This window comes from Triticum aestivum, chromosome 3B (genome assembly GCF_018294505.1).
Source record: "Triticum aestivum cultivar Chinese Spring chromosome 3B, IWGSC CS RefSeq v2.1, whole genome shotgun sequence".
Classification (NCBI taxonomy): Eukaryota; Viridiplantae; Streptophyta; class Magnoliopsida; order Poales; family Poaceae; genus Triticum; species Triticum aestivum.
Genome location: NC_057801.1, coordinates 11,530,443 through 11,545,088, shown reverse-complemented (window position 1 = coordinate 11,545,088; position 14,646 = coordinate 11,530,443). Strand labels below are relative to the sequence as shown.

Below are 14,646 nucleotides of genomic sequence, written 5' to 3'. Positions count from 1 at the left end.
GATTCCAACAAATGGCTCGAAGCCATGCAATCCGAGATAGGATCCATGTATGAAAACAAAGTATGGACTTTGACAGACTTGCCCGATGATCGGCGAGCGATAGAAAACAAATGGATCTTTAAGAAGAAGACGGACGCGGATGGTAATGTCACCATCTATAAAGCTCGACTTGTCGCTAAGGGTTATCGGCAAGTTCAAGGGATTGACTACGATGAGACTTTCTCTCCCGTAGCGAAGCTTAAGTCCGTCCGAATCATGTTAACAATTGCCGCATACTATGATTATGAGATATGGCAGATGGACGTCAAAACAACGTTCCTTAACGGTTATCTTAAGGAAGAGCTGTATATGATGCAGCCGGAAGGTTTTGACGATCCTAAGAATGCTAACAAAGTATGCAAGCTCTAGCGATCCATTTATGGGCTGGTGCAAGCATCTCGGAGTTGGAACATTCGCTTTGATGAGATGATCAAAGCGTTTGGGTTTATGCAGACTTATGGAGAAGCCTGCGTTTACAAGAAAGTGAGTGGGAGCTCTGTAGCATTTCTCATATTATATGTAGATGACTTACTTTTGATGGGAAATGATATAGAACTCTTGGACAACATTAAGGCCTACTTGAATAAAAGTTTTTCAATGAAGAACCTTGGAGAAGCTGCTTATATATTAGGCATCAAGATCTATCGAGATAGATCGAGACGCCTCATAGGTCTTTCACAAAGCACATACCTTGATAAGATTTTGAAGAAGTTCAAAATGGATCAGTCCAAGAAAGGGTTCTTGCCTGTATTGCAAGGTGTGAGATTGAGCTCAGCTCAATGCCCGACCACGGCAAAAGATAAAGAAGAGATGAGCGTCATCCCCTATGCCTCAGCCATAGGATCTATTATGTATGCCATGCTGTGTACCAGACCTGATGTAAACCTTGCCGTAAGTTTGGTAGGAAGGTACCAAAGTAATCCCGGGAAGGAACACTGGAGCTCGTCGTAAAGGGTTACGTCGACGCTAGCTTCGACACAGATCTGGATGACTCTAAGTCACAAACCGGATACGTGTATATGTTGAATGGTGGAGCAGTAAGCTGGTGCAGCTGCAAGCAGAGCGTCGTGGCGGGATCTACATGTGAAGCGGAGTACATGGCAGCCTCGGAGGCAGCGCATGAAGCAATTTGGGTGAAGGAGTTCATCACCGACCTAGGAGTCATACCCAATGCGTCGGGACCGATCAAACTCTTCTGTGACAACACTGGAGCTATTGCACTTGCCAAGGAGCCCAGGTTTCACAAGAAGACCAGGCACATCAAGCGTCACTTCAACTCCATCCGTGAAAATGTTCAAGATGAAGACATAGAAATTTGTAAAGTGCATATGGATCTGAATGTCACAGATCCGTTGACTAAACCTCTTCCGCGGGCAAAACATGATCAACACCAGAACTCTATGGGTGTTCGATTCATCACAATGTAACTAGATTATTGACTCTAATGCAAGTGGGAGACTGTTGGAAATATGCCCTAGAGGCAATAATAAAAGCATTATTATTATATTTCCTTGTTCATGATAATTGTCTTTTATTCATGCTATAATTGTATTATCCGGAAATCGTAATACACGCGTGAATACATAGACCACAATATGTCCCTAGTAAGCCTCTAGTTGACTAGCTCGTTGGTCAACAGATAGTCATGGTTTCCTGACTATGGACATCAGATGTCATTGACAACGGGATCACGTCATTAGGAGAATGACGTGATGGACAAGACCCAATTCTAAGCATAGCACAAGATCGTGTAGTTCGTTTTGCTAGAGCTTTTCCAATGTCAAGTATCTCTTCCTTAGACCATGAGATCGTGTAACTCCCGGATACCGTAGGAGTGCTTTGGGTGTACCAAACGTCACAACGTAACTGGGTGACTATAAAGGTGCACTACAGGTATCTCCGAAAGTGTCTGTTGGGTTGACACGGATCGAGACTAGGATTTGTCACTCCGTGTTACGGAGAGGTATCACTGGGCCCACTCGGTAGTGCATCATCATAATGAGCTCAAAGTGGCCAAGTGTCTGGTCACGGGATCATGCATTACGGTACGAGTAAAGTGACTTGCCGGTAACGAGACTGAACGAGGTATTGGGATACCGACGATCGAGTCTCGGGCAAGTAACATACCGTCTGGCAACGTGAATAGTATACGAGGTTGCTTGAATCCTTGACATCGTGGTTCATCCGATGACAACATCGAGGAGCGTGTGGGAGCCAACATGGGTATCCAGATCCCGCTGTTGGTTATTGACCTGAGAGCCGTCTCGGTCATGTCTGCATGTCTCCCGGACCCGTAGGGTCTACACACTTAAGGTTCGGTGACGCTAGGGTTATTAGGAAGACTTGTATGTGATTACCGAATGTTGTTCGGAGTCTCGGATGAGATCCTCGACGTCACGAGGAGTTCCATAATAGTCCGGAGGTAAAGATTTATATATGGGAAGTTGTCAAACGGACACCGGAAAGTTTCGGGGGCGTACCGATATTGTACTGGGGCCACCGGAAGGGTTCCGGAGGTCCACCGGGAGGGGCCACACCTCCCGGGGGCCCACTTGGGCTGCATGGGGGAAGGAGCCAGCCCCTGGTGGGCTGGGCGCGCCCCCCACCTTGGGCCCATGCGCCTAGGGTTTGGGGGGGAAAACCCTAAAGGGGGCGCCCCCCTTGCTTGGGGGGCAAGCCACCCCTCCCCTTGGCCGCCGCCCCCCTCTAGATTCCCATCTAGAGGGGCCGGCCCCTCTTGCCCCTTCCCGCTATAAATAGAGGGGTGAGGGGAGGGCTGAACACCACAAGCCAAGGCGCAGCCCCTCCCCTCCCCAACACCTCTCCTCCTCCGTACGTGCTTGGCGAAGCCCTGTCGGAGAGCTGCTGCACCAACAACACCACACCGTCGTGCTACCGTTGGAGCAATCTTCCTCAACCTCTCCTTCCTCCTTGCTAGATCAAGACGGAGGAGACGTCGTCCGTCCCGTACGTGTGTTGAAGGCGGAGGTGCTGTCCGTTCAGCACTTGGTCATCGGTGATCCGAATCACGGCAAGTACGACTCCCTCATCACCATCCTCTTGAACGCTTCCGCACTCGATCTACAAGTGGTATGTAGATGCAAACTCACTCCCTTGACTCGTTGCTTAGATGAACTCATAGATGGATCTTGGTGAAACCGTAGGAAAAATTTTAATTTTTTGCAACGTTCCCCAACAGGTGGTGTGTCCATCCTGCAGTACGCTGATGATACAATCATCTTTATGGAGCACGACTTGGCAAAAGCGAGAAATATGAAGTTGGTGTTATGCTTATTTGAACAATTGACCGGTTTGAAGATTAACTTCCATAAAAGTGAGTTGTTCTGTTTTGGTAGAGCCAAAGAGGAACAAGAGGCATATAAGCAATTGTTTGGATGCGAATTGGGAGCACTACCTTTTACTTACCTAGATATTCCCATTCACCATCGTAAGCTGACAAACAGAGAATGGAAGTGTATCGAGGATTGGTTTGAGAAGAAACTGAGCTGCTGGAAGGGCAAACTCATGTCTTATGGAGGCCGATTGATTCTTATTAATTCGGTGCTCACGAGTATGCCTATGTTTCTTTTATCCTTCTTTGAAGTACCAGTTGGGGTTAGGAAAAGGCTGGACTTCTATCAGTCCCGTTTCTTCTGGCAGAGTGATGAACTTAAGAGAAAGTATCGACTAGCCAAATGGGATGTTATTTGCCAACCAAAAGACCAAGGGGGTCTGGGTATTGAGAATCTTGAAGTCAAGAATAGATCCCTTCTCAGTAAGTGGCTATATAAGTTATCTTGAAACTGAGGCAACTTGAGCGCAGATCCTTCGTAGCAAGTATCTGCACTCTAAGACGTTGTCGCAGGTGACAGTGAGACCGACTGACTCGCCGTTTTGGAAGGGGCTTATGAGAGTCAAAGCTACTTACTTTAATAGAACAAAGTTTATTGTCGGTAATGGCAACAACACTCGCTTCTGGGAGGATACTTGGCTGGGTGAAACGCCATTGGCGCTTCAGTATCCGTCTTTGTATCGTATTGTGCAGCGACGTGATGCTCTGATTGCCACGATTTTGCAGTCCACCCCCTTAATATTCAATTTAGGAGGGTGCTTATTGGCGATCGGTGGGAAGCATGGATTCATCTGGTCAGTAGACCGATGGAGGTTCAGCTTACTCATCAGCCCGATCAGTTGTGTTGGAAGCCTACTAGGACTGGTGAATTCACTATAAAGTCGATGTATATTGATGTCATCAACTCTAGTGTTGTTCCTAGTTCCAAACATGTTTGAAAGGTCAAGGTTCCTTTAAAGATCAAAGTGTTTATGTGGTTTCTACATAAACAAGTCATCTTAACAAAAGATAATTTGGTTAAATGCAACTGGACAGGATCTACTAGGTGTAGTTTCTGTGATCGGGATGAAACTATCAAGCATCTCTTCTTTGATTGCCCGTTGGCGAGAGTGTTGTGGCGCACGGTGCAAATTGCCTTTAACATTACTCCTCCGAATTCAGTCAGGTCGTTATTTGAAAGTGACTTGTTGGGATAGAGTCCGAAACAGCTAGATAAATTCGCGTAGGAGCATGTGCGTTGTTATGGCAATTTGGAACTGCAGAAATGATTTGGCTTTTAACAGAACAACAACTATTCATTTTTTGCAGGTGTTATTCCGGGCTACTGCGCTAATCTGTATGTGGTCCTTACTCACTCCGACGGAGGCCAGGGAGCGTTTGGTTACTAGATCTGTCCGGTGGGAGATGGTAGCGCGGGATATCTTCAACGGTTTGGATGACGGTCATGTAATAGGATATGCGATTAGTTTATCTATCTTTTTTTTCCAGCCGGTTGTGGCTTTTGGGCCTTGTTGCTTTTGGCTTTGTGGCTCTTTGTAAGCTAGCCTTTATATGTTTACAGACTGCAAGACCTTGTTAAACTACTTTATTTATTTATAAAGATGGCCGTATGCATCTTTCTGATGCAGAGGCCTGGGAGTCTCCCTTTTCGAAAAAAAATGCAAGTGATAGCATCATTGGACAAGAACATTGAGATCTATTCTATGAGAGATATGAAATATGTTTTGGAAATAATGTGTCATAGGTCAATCACAGGAAAAAAAACAGCCTTTCAAGTATTTTTTTCTAGAATAGACTTCCAAGTAAATATAAATTTAATAAAATATTTCAAACAAAACTACTCTTCCGAATGTCAAGCAATGGATGTTCTATACGTTAGCACTAAATTAAATTAGTACAACTCAAATGTTGCCCCCACATGCGCGTGCGCCACATTGCTAGTTAAAGGATAAAAATCTTGTGGTTGTACTACTAACAAATAATAATTTTTTCCCCATCCAAGTATATCAGAAAATGTATATTTTTATTTATAATGATTGCTCAAGTTATGATATCTGATCATTAGTTAGGTGCATACCATGCACAAATCTACAAATGCATAATAAACCACAATCCAAATACTAAATTCTGGTGAGACGTGCATACGCTTACTACTGAACAGAAGCGAATATAGAATTTAAGTGGAGGGCAGGCTGATGGGCCAAGAAGCAGCCAATTTGCTGGGCTGGGCCGTGATCATTAGTACTAAAGACAAAATCGATCTAGTTGGAAGGCAGGCTCAAGCCTGTCAAAGCCTAGTGAATTACAAATACACGACAGGGTCTTGAGAAACTATTCAGAAGTACATTTGTGCAATAAAGCCATAACAACTATGCTCCAACAAAAGATTTGGTCATCTGCCGCTGCTGGCCCAAGACACCTCGCTGCAAGCATTGGCCGACGATGTAGACACATTGTTGTAACCATGTGATCCAGGGGTAACGTCAGCTAGGCCGGCAGTGACAGGGCCGGCAGCATGACGTCCTTCAGACAGTCGTTCGCCCGGGTGAGTACGCGTGCACCAGAGCCGCACGACCAGTGCGCGGTGCATCTGCCACTTACAGCCACCGTCGCTGTCGAGCTGCTGTGTATCTCCCCGCTTTAACCTCTCATCAACCGCTTCAACGATGGCACCCTTCTCGTACAGGTCCCAGATCCACCTGAGCAGCGGGATGGCTTTGTCGGCCGTCTCTTCCATCCCCAAGTTTGGCCGCTGGCCGGACACGACCTCCAGCAGGACGACTCCAAAGCTATAGACATCTGCTTCGGTGCTCGACCAGCACGTGCGGATGAACTCCGGGTCTATGTACCCCACGATGCCCATGACGACCCGTGTCGTCCGAGCCTCAGCTCCATGCTCCACGAGCCTGGCCAGCCCGAGTCTACCAGCTTGGTGCCATGTCCTGAGTCGAGGAGTATGTTGCTCCGCTTGATGTCGCCATGAAGCACACACTGATCCCACTTTGTGTGGAGATAGCGTAGTGCAGATCCCAGGCCAAGGATGATTTTGTATCTGCATTTGTGTTCATTCAACAAGACCAAGTTAAGCAATTATCATACATATTTATCGATCGACGATCTACTAATGATTAGATCAATTTTAAATAATGGGAATGATAAAAAGGAGGGAGTTATTTCATGGTGGTTTTATTCATTTCAAGTTACATGAAGTCTTAGGTTTCCTCTAAGTCAAACTAAGTTTATAGAAAAATATGCCGACATGTACAACATCAAATATATATATATATATATATATATATATATATATATATATATATATATATATATATAGAACGGAAATGCATTTCATAAAGAGTAATAAAACAAATTTGATGTTGTACATGTTCAAACACTTTTATATAGACTTTGATTTAGAACAAACCTAAAATTTCAATTAATTTGTAGGAGAGGGAGTAGTCATGTACCTCTCTGACCAAGTGAGCAGACGACTAGTGCTGTAAATGTGTTGGTCGAGGCTGCCTTCCGGCACAAGCTCATAGACGAGCATGAGCCCTTTGCGGCTGTCGGACCATCCTAGCAAGTGCACAAGGTTCCGATGCCTCAGCCGGCTTATGATCTTCACCTCCGCCTCGAACTCTTTCCTCCCCTGCGCAGACGATTCCGCAGACAACATCTTGATGGCCACCGGGCTGTCTTGATCACTGAGGCTGCCGCCCCAGTAGACGTTGCCGAAGCCCCCTCGCCCGAGCTTCCCCTCCTCTGCCAAATCCTTGGGGAATATGCTCGAGGCTGCTTGTTTTGCCTCCCGAAAATCCAAATCAGTGATTCCCTCACGAATCCCCTTCCAGAAATCAAGCGCTCAGCAATCCTTGCCCTCCCCAAGAGCGCAACTCTCGCGTGATTTCTACCTTCCCAAGTTGCGTAATATTTTGCCTCCCTAATCCCTTGTATGAGTCGCCTGACATTTCGATGGAGCCCCGATGCATTGGTATGTCGGCTGGCTTACTTCAATCCCAGCGGCGAGGCAGCAACGGGACCGTCCCTGTCCGTCCAAGAAAAACTTTGCCAACTCGGCAAGGACGCACGCACCAGGAGAGGAGTGCCGTGCCCCTCGCGCGCCTGTGCGTCCTGCCCGGCAGTGACTTAGACCCCGGTGAGGTCCTCGCTCCCGGACGCCTCTTCATTTTCTCCTCCTTCCTCTCCGTGCGCTATCCCACTCGCTGCTGCCGCCTAATGCGACGCCCGAGCGTAACGCCGCCTCCCCCCGCCTCCCCACCATGGCTGCCGCCCCTCGCAAGCTTGCACCGCCGTGGTCCGTGGCTTCGACACCGGAGAACTCCTCGCTCAGGCCGACTCTCCATGTTTTCCTCCTTCATCTCCACGCATGCCTCCCGCCTCGCTGCCGCCGCCTGATGCGGGCGCCTGAGCACAGCGCTGCCTCCTTGCCATGGCCGCCCCGGCAAGTCAGAAACTTCGCCCATCCACCTAGATCGAGCAGGGGGAGGCCGGCGGACGGACGGATCGATGCGGGAGGCTTGGTGGTGGCCGGATCCGGGGCGCGGTGGAGCAGAGGATGCGGATCCGGGCAGTGGCAGCCGGATCCCGTCGGAGTCGTGGCCGGAGGCGGGCGGCGCGGCTGCCGGCGAAGCTCGGAGCGGCCATGGTGGCGCTGCAATGAAAGGGGGAGAGAGATGGTGAGAGGGAGGGAGGAAGGAGAGGGAGTAGGAGAAGGCAGGGGCGGCCACGTGACCTGGTCGCGGCGGCGGTGATCTCCGATGAGGCCGGCCGGCGTGGCGAGGCGGCGGAGGAAGGTGGGGTCGGGGCGAGCGCGTGGCGCGGAGCCGAGCTCCCTGGCTCGGGCGCACGCGTTTCTGCCCCAAAAAGAACTGCGGGTTGAATAGAAACAAATGCGGGGTCGTTTTTGTAAAAACGAAGCGTTTTGTTAGACATCCACTTAAAAGTAGGACTGCGGGTTGAATACTCAGAAACAGAAGGACTTTTATGCAAATATGCCAACGACGTACAACCAGATGCCATAGCCGCTTTATTAGTAGGTAAAGATTACTACCATTATTTTCAATCAATTTAATCACTACTACATTGGTAAATATGCATGGAGCATGGTAGTTAATCAACCAGATCTTATTGAATGACATACATACAGATACAAGATCATCCTTGGACTGGGATCTGCATTGCGCTATCTCCACACAGAGTGGGATCAGTGTGTGCTTCATGGCGACATCATGCCCAGCAACATACTCCTCGACTCATCACGCAACACGAGGCCTGCTCCGGTGCTCCCCCCTAACCTAATTTCGGAGGGGTATTTTTGTCCCCGCGAGTTTGTTTTTTCCTGCCCAGCCGTAGCCCAGATCCAAACCCTGTCTAGCCCTGCCAAGCCCTGTATAGCCCAGACCATATACGTACAGGACCTGGTCCGAAAAAAAAACATCACACGACCCCATGACCACGTAGGACCTGCCGGATCCAATCATTCACGCAGCTCCATCAATCTCGCGAGCATTCACGCAGCTCCATAATTCACGCGGTAGATCTCCAGCGTCGCGCGGCTATCTTGTCGGACAGCGGACGCGGCAACATCGTGAATCTCCAGCGCTCACAGGTACCGCATCCTGCATCCCCCTGCACCCCTCTAGTCTCGCTCGCGGCAACATCGAACGAACTGCCGCCGTCAGAGATAGTGGTTAGCCTAGCAGGGAGGGTAACCTACCTACCCGGCGGCGCATGCAATCGTGGATCTTGTTCTGGTAGTGCTGCTCCTCGTGATCTGGGTTTCTTCAGTGTAGGGTTCACGTAGCGTCGGTTGCCGTCGGCTGTGTCCACCAGGACTATCATTATTTGATGTGGCGGCTAACCTAGGTATCCGGCGGCAGAGGTAATCACAGATCTAGCTAGGTTTTGTAGTGCTGCTCCTCGCGATTGAAAGTGATCACGACGGGTGCCGTGGCCATCTTCCTGACTTGGTTTGGCAGATCTGAACGGCCTCGGTTGGGGTTGTTTACATAACATCCGTGATCGTGAGCTATGTGTTGATATTTCATCATTGATAATGTTTTCATCATTTGTTGTAGGAAATGGCGGACGAGGAGTTAACTGATATGATGGTAGACATGGAGTTTGGAGAACTGATGAAAGACTGGATAGAAGATTGGTCAGATGATGACAATTCAGATCTTGGAAATCAGTCAGAGAATGGGAACGAATGGGAAGATTTTAATGTGAGTGGCATTACCATGTTGTAATTTTTTGGTGCCATCCTACAACATTATATTTTGGTGTTGAAAATTTGTAGATGGATGAGCATGATGATGGTCAGGAAAACAATTCGGAGCTCTCAAATGAAGATTACATTAGTCAGGTACGTAAGTGAAAAAAATTATTGGCATGCAAATTGAATTCATTCTGGAATATTATATGATAAGTAATTATGTATTTGTGTTGTATTTTTCAGTTCATTTCCGAATGTCATGATGCATACGACTATTACGGTGAATCCGACGCGGAGACAAGCCTTAACGACGAATCATCAGATGCACCTGATTCTGGGGATTCGCAATCGTTGGTCACCATAAGTGAGGTATTTGTGTAATCAATGTTATATGAAAGTAATGTTAAACCATACAAAACAGTTTTCATGGCTATGTTTTGATTGTGTAGGTGACAGATGATGATGGGGTAATGAATGTCCAGGATACTGCCAGTGCAGATGATAAGAGAGATATGTTCATGCAGATAATGGACATGACTTTTATGACTCATGTAGGTCTCTTTCACATTACACCATAGAGCAGACCAAGAAGTTTCAGTCTCTTTCCTCTTGTTCTGAAGAATGCTACTATACAACTATTATATTGTTGATACAAAATTCAGTGTTCAGCAACTCGGACATCAGACTTCCCAACATTTAGGAAGGCTCTATGAGTGAGAAAATGTCGGCGTGAGGTATGGCTGTGGAGGCAACGAGACGTTTTCTTGAGGCCGAGACAACGTCAGGCGGAGCTTGCTGTTAATAATGATTCTTTCTCTGTAACTCTTAGCGATTGAATCTGGTAATTATGAATGGACATGATTGATTGTGTCAAAATTGAGCCGTGTTTTGTGTATCATGCAGACATGAGTCGTGCACATGGTCAGCTTTGACAAAACATGATCTATTATGTTCAAAATTTATTAGGTCATTATTTTATCTTTGACAAAACATGAAATTTAAGTAAAGAAAGAAAAAGAGAAGAACAAATATAACTAAAGGAGCCGACTTAACTTGGAAGGCTTCAGTCACCCGTTTGCAAAATGCATAGTAACGGATCCCTCAAGCGCTAAATAGGATATGTCGCCCAGGCGTGGGTGCAAGCACCAGAGCCCGACGACCAGTGCACAATGCATCTGCCGCTTACCCTATAAGCTTTCATCCACCGCTTCCAGGATGGTGCCATTCTCGTACATGTCCCAGATCCACATGAGCAGTGGGATGACTTCGCCAACCCGGTGTTCCAGCCCAATCCCTGGGCGCTGGCCGGACACGACCTATAGCAGAACGATGTCGAAGATGTAGACGTTCGCTTCGGGACTCCGTCGGCGTGAGCGAATAAACTCCGCGTGTATGTACCTTTCAGTGCCCTTGGCTATCTTCGTCGTCTGCGGCCCGAGGGCCCAGCTCCACGATCCACGAGCCTCGCCAACCCAAAATCCGCAAGATTGGTGCCGCCTGATGAGTCGAGGAGTATGTTGTTGGGTTTGATGTTATCATGCAGTACACATTAATCGCACTCCATGTGGAGATGGCGTTATGCAGATCCGAGTCCAAGGATAGTTTTGTATCTGTACACACCGTATATGTGTTAATTCTATCGGCCAGACCAGGTTAATTACCTCGTAATTAAGGATGTGTTTGGTTCCAGTCATGAGGTGGAATGGCATGGTCGGACCTGCTCTAGAGCCTCGTTCTTGCGTTTGGTTCATAGGTGGAACCGGAACCAAGTCATTCCCACCTAGCGAATATTCGCCGAATATCCCCTCCAAATCGGAGGAATCACGCGGAACCGATTGTCGCTCTTTCCTCTTGCCCTCTCGAAAGCCTATCGCGTCTCCCTCTCGTCTCTTCCTCCCTTGATGTGTGCTGCCGCTTGATAACCCACAAGTATAGGGGATCACAACAGTCTTCGAGTGTAGTATTTCACCCAAATTTATCGCTTCAACACAAGGAGAGTCAAAGAATATTTGTAAGTATAAGCGGTTGAGTTGTCAATTCAACCACACCCGGAGAGCTAAATATCTGCAGCAAAGTGATCAGTAGCATAATAGTATGATAGTGTGATAGCAGTGGTAACAGTAGCATAATAAACCGCAATGCAAATACTAAATTCTAGTAAGACGTGCATTGCACGTGCACGATTAGTAGTGAATCAGAAGTACATGACAATATTGAGAAACTATTTAGACGTACGTTTGTGCAATTAAGTTGTAACAACTAGTCTCCGGCAAAGTAGATTTGGTCATCTGCCACTGCTAGCCCAAGACACGTCGGTTCAAGCATTGGACGATGAGGTTGATGCGGTGTTATGAGCATGTGATCCAGTGGTAACGCTGGCCGGGGATGGCCATGACAGGGCCGGCAGCGTGACGTCCTCTGACTGCAAAACGTTCATGAGCTGCACAATGGACGGTCGCGCCTCTAGACGTGGGTGCGTGCACCAGAGCCCGATGACCAACGCATGATGCATCTGCCACTTACAGCTGTGGTCGAGCTGCTGGTTGTCCCCATGTAGCCTTTCATCCACCGCTTCAAGGATGCTACCCTTCTCGTACAGGCCCCGGATCCAATTGAGCAGTGGGATGTCATCATTAACCCTTTCTTTCTTCCCCATTCCTGGGTGCTTGCCGGACACTACCTCCAACAGAACGACGCCGAAGCTGTAGATGTCCGCTTTTGGGGTCGGATGGTGTGTGTGAATAAACTCTGGGTCTATGTACCATGGAGTGCCCTTGATGATCTTCGTCGTCTGTGGCCCGGCTCCATGATCCACAAGCCTTGCCAGCCCAAAATCTGCCAGCTTGGTGCTCCATGATGAGTCGAGGAGTATGTTTTCGGGTTTTATGTCACCATGCAACACACATTGGTCGTACTCTGTGTGGAGATAGCGTAGTGCAGATCCCAGGCCAAGGATGATCTTGTATCTGTATGTGTGTTCGTTTAACAAGGCCGTGTTAATAAAATTACCACCATGCATATTTACAGGTTGATTTGCTCAATCTACTAATGCTTAAATTAATTTATAATAATGCGGATGATCTAAAAGGAGGTAATCATTTCGTGATTCCAAGTTAACTGAAGTTCCAGATTCTTTTTCTAAGTCAAGCCAAGTTTAAAGAAAAATGTGATGAGGTCTAAAACATCAAACATACTATATAGTATAGAAATGCATTTTATAAAAAATCTAATAAAATCTAATTTGATGTTGTAGATGTTGGAATATTCATCTATAGACTTTGATCAGATTCAAAGAAGTTTGACTTAGAACGAATCTAAAATTTCAATTTGTTTACAACAACAGAGGGAGTTGTCACGTACCTTTCTGGCCAAGTGAGCACACGTTTCTTGCTGTAAATGTGTCGGTCGAGGCTGCCTTTCGGCATGAGCTCATAGACGAGCAGGAGCCTCTTGCCGCTGTCGGACCATCCTAGCAAGTGCACAAGGTTCCGGTGCCTGAGCCGGCTTATAATCTTCACCTCCGCCTCGAACTCTTTCCTCCCCTGCGCAGATGATTCCATGGAGAGCATCTTGATGGCCACCGGGCTCTCGTGGTCGCTAAGGCCGCTGCCCTGGTAGACGCAACCGAAGCCCCCTTGCCCAAGCTTCCCCTGCTCCGCGAAGTCATTTGTGGCTGCTGCGAGCTCACAGTAGCGGTACCGTCTAGGTCCTACCCCTTTCTCGAACTCAGCTTGCTTACGTTTGCGTCGCTGACGAACTATGATGGCGGCGGCACTGCAGAGCAACACAAGAAAAGCTGTTGTTGCTGATGGCACCAGCACATGCACAGGTGGTAGGCGTCGCCGTGGACTGTTATTGGTAGGCACCGAGGCATCATCTAGAGTGGAGCTAAACGACCAGGACGTCACACGGTGCAGCGCGGCGCAGAGACCAGTTGATGCCGCGAAGCCGACTGAGACTTGCTGGGGTAGCTCCCTCTTCATGTCCACCGACGTGCTTATGCTGTATGGCGGCTCGTCACCGTTGATCTGGAGAAGGGCGACCAGAAGACCGGTGCGGTTGTCGTAGCTGATTTGGGCGGTCATGATGGCGTCATTCGAGACTAGGCGCTTGGTCACGTTCGTGTAGGCCGTGGAGTTGAGGGAGTTGACGTCTATGCCCATGTGGTTGTCGCTGTGGTCCCAGGGGTTGAGGTAGGTGTCGAACTCCACCGCGACTAACCGCGCATCACCGGTGACGTTGAAGCGATTACTGAAATTGAAAAGAGCAAGGTTTTCGCCCCCGCTGTCGGGAAGGAGCCTCGACGGGTAGTGCGCCAGGAAGAAAGATATACCGTCAGCACTAGAGTCGCTGGTGAGGCTCGAGTTACATAGACCAACATTGTCTTCCGATCTGTTTTGGGGCTTGATCTGGAACGTGAAGTTGGAGGAGAAGCTGGCCGCCTCGCCGGTGGCGTCGTCCCAGAGCGGCACCGGGCGAGCGTACGATGCCCGGCCAACACTGAAGACGTTGGCTGCGATGTAGTTCCTCGTTAGGTCGATGGCGCCAGAACCCATCCATGCGTCACGTTCGCAGCTGAGCTCCATGTCGCAGAGATCGCCGGAGCCGGGGCTGGAGAAGTTGAAGCTGAAGGAGAGCGCGGTAGCCAGACCGAGCAAGTAGCAGAGGCAAACGATGATGTACGCGCAGACAGAGAGAAGATGGTGAGGGCTCATGATTGCAGCAGCCATTGTTGCTTCTTGGCGAGTAGGGAGACGTATGGCACCTAGTATATATAGAGAGGGATCGATTTGCCAGCTTTGGTTTTAGTGGAAGCTCCGGACGGCCAGCTTGAGCCACCACACGGAGGATCCAATGTGATGTGTCTCCTGGCATTGGATTTGGGATTCCTATGCTAGAATATTGAATTGTGTGGTTACTATGGGATGACATATATTGCGTCGGTTCTCACATGTGCACGTAGGTCAGCTTTAGGCGCCAGTGTTAAAGAGCGGATTAGGCTGGCCATAGTGAGGGTAACCTA

At 48.3% G+C, this 14,646-nt stretch overlaps 1 protein-coding gene and 1 pseudogene across 1 annotated transcript; both read right to left on the bottom strand.

The window, feature by feature from the left end:
- Positions 1-5,783: 5,783 nt before the first annotated feature.
- On the bottom strand, positions 5,784-14,338 carry LOC123064310 (L-type lectin-domain containing receptor kinase IX.1-like). Its single transcript, XM_044487810.1, has 3 exons — positions 12,984-14,338; positions 12,000-12,589; positions 5,784-5,878 (listed from the first exon to the last, which is right to left on the bottom strand). Exons 1-3 carry the CDS (start codon positions 14,336-14,338, stop codon positions 5,784-5,786), a joined length of 2,040 nt encoding a protein of 679 aa, XP_044343745.1.
- Positions 14,339-14,428: 90 nt separating this feature from the next.
- LOC123067138 (uncharacterized) overlaps positions 14,429-14,646 on the bottom strand; it is a 43,778-nt pseudogene continuing 43,560 nt past the window's right edge.

What these genes read in the sequence shown, in the direction of transcription:
- LOC123064310 (XM_044487810.1), bottom strand. Translation starts at nt 14,338, where the DNA reads ATGAGCCCTCACCATCTTCTCTCTGTCTGCGCGTACATCATCGTTTGC. An exon ending in GTGCTCACTTGGCCAGAAAG is followed by an intron (nt 12,590 to 12,983) that starts GTACGTGACAAC and finishes ACACACATACAG; the next exon opens with ATACAAGATCATCCTTGGCC. An exon ending in GTCATGGCCATCCCCGGCCA is followed by an intron (nt 5,879 to 11,999) that starts GCGTTACCACTG and finishes CTGCCGGCCTAG; the next exon opens with CTGACGTTACCCCTGGATCA.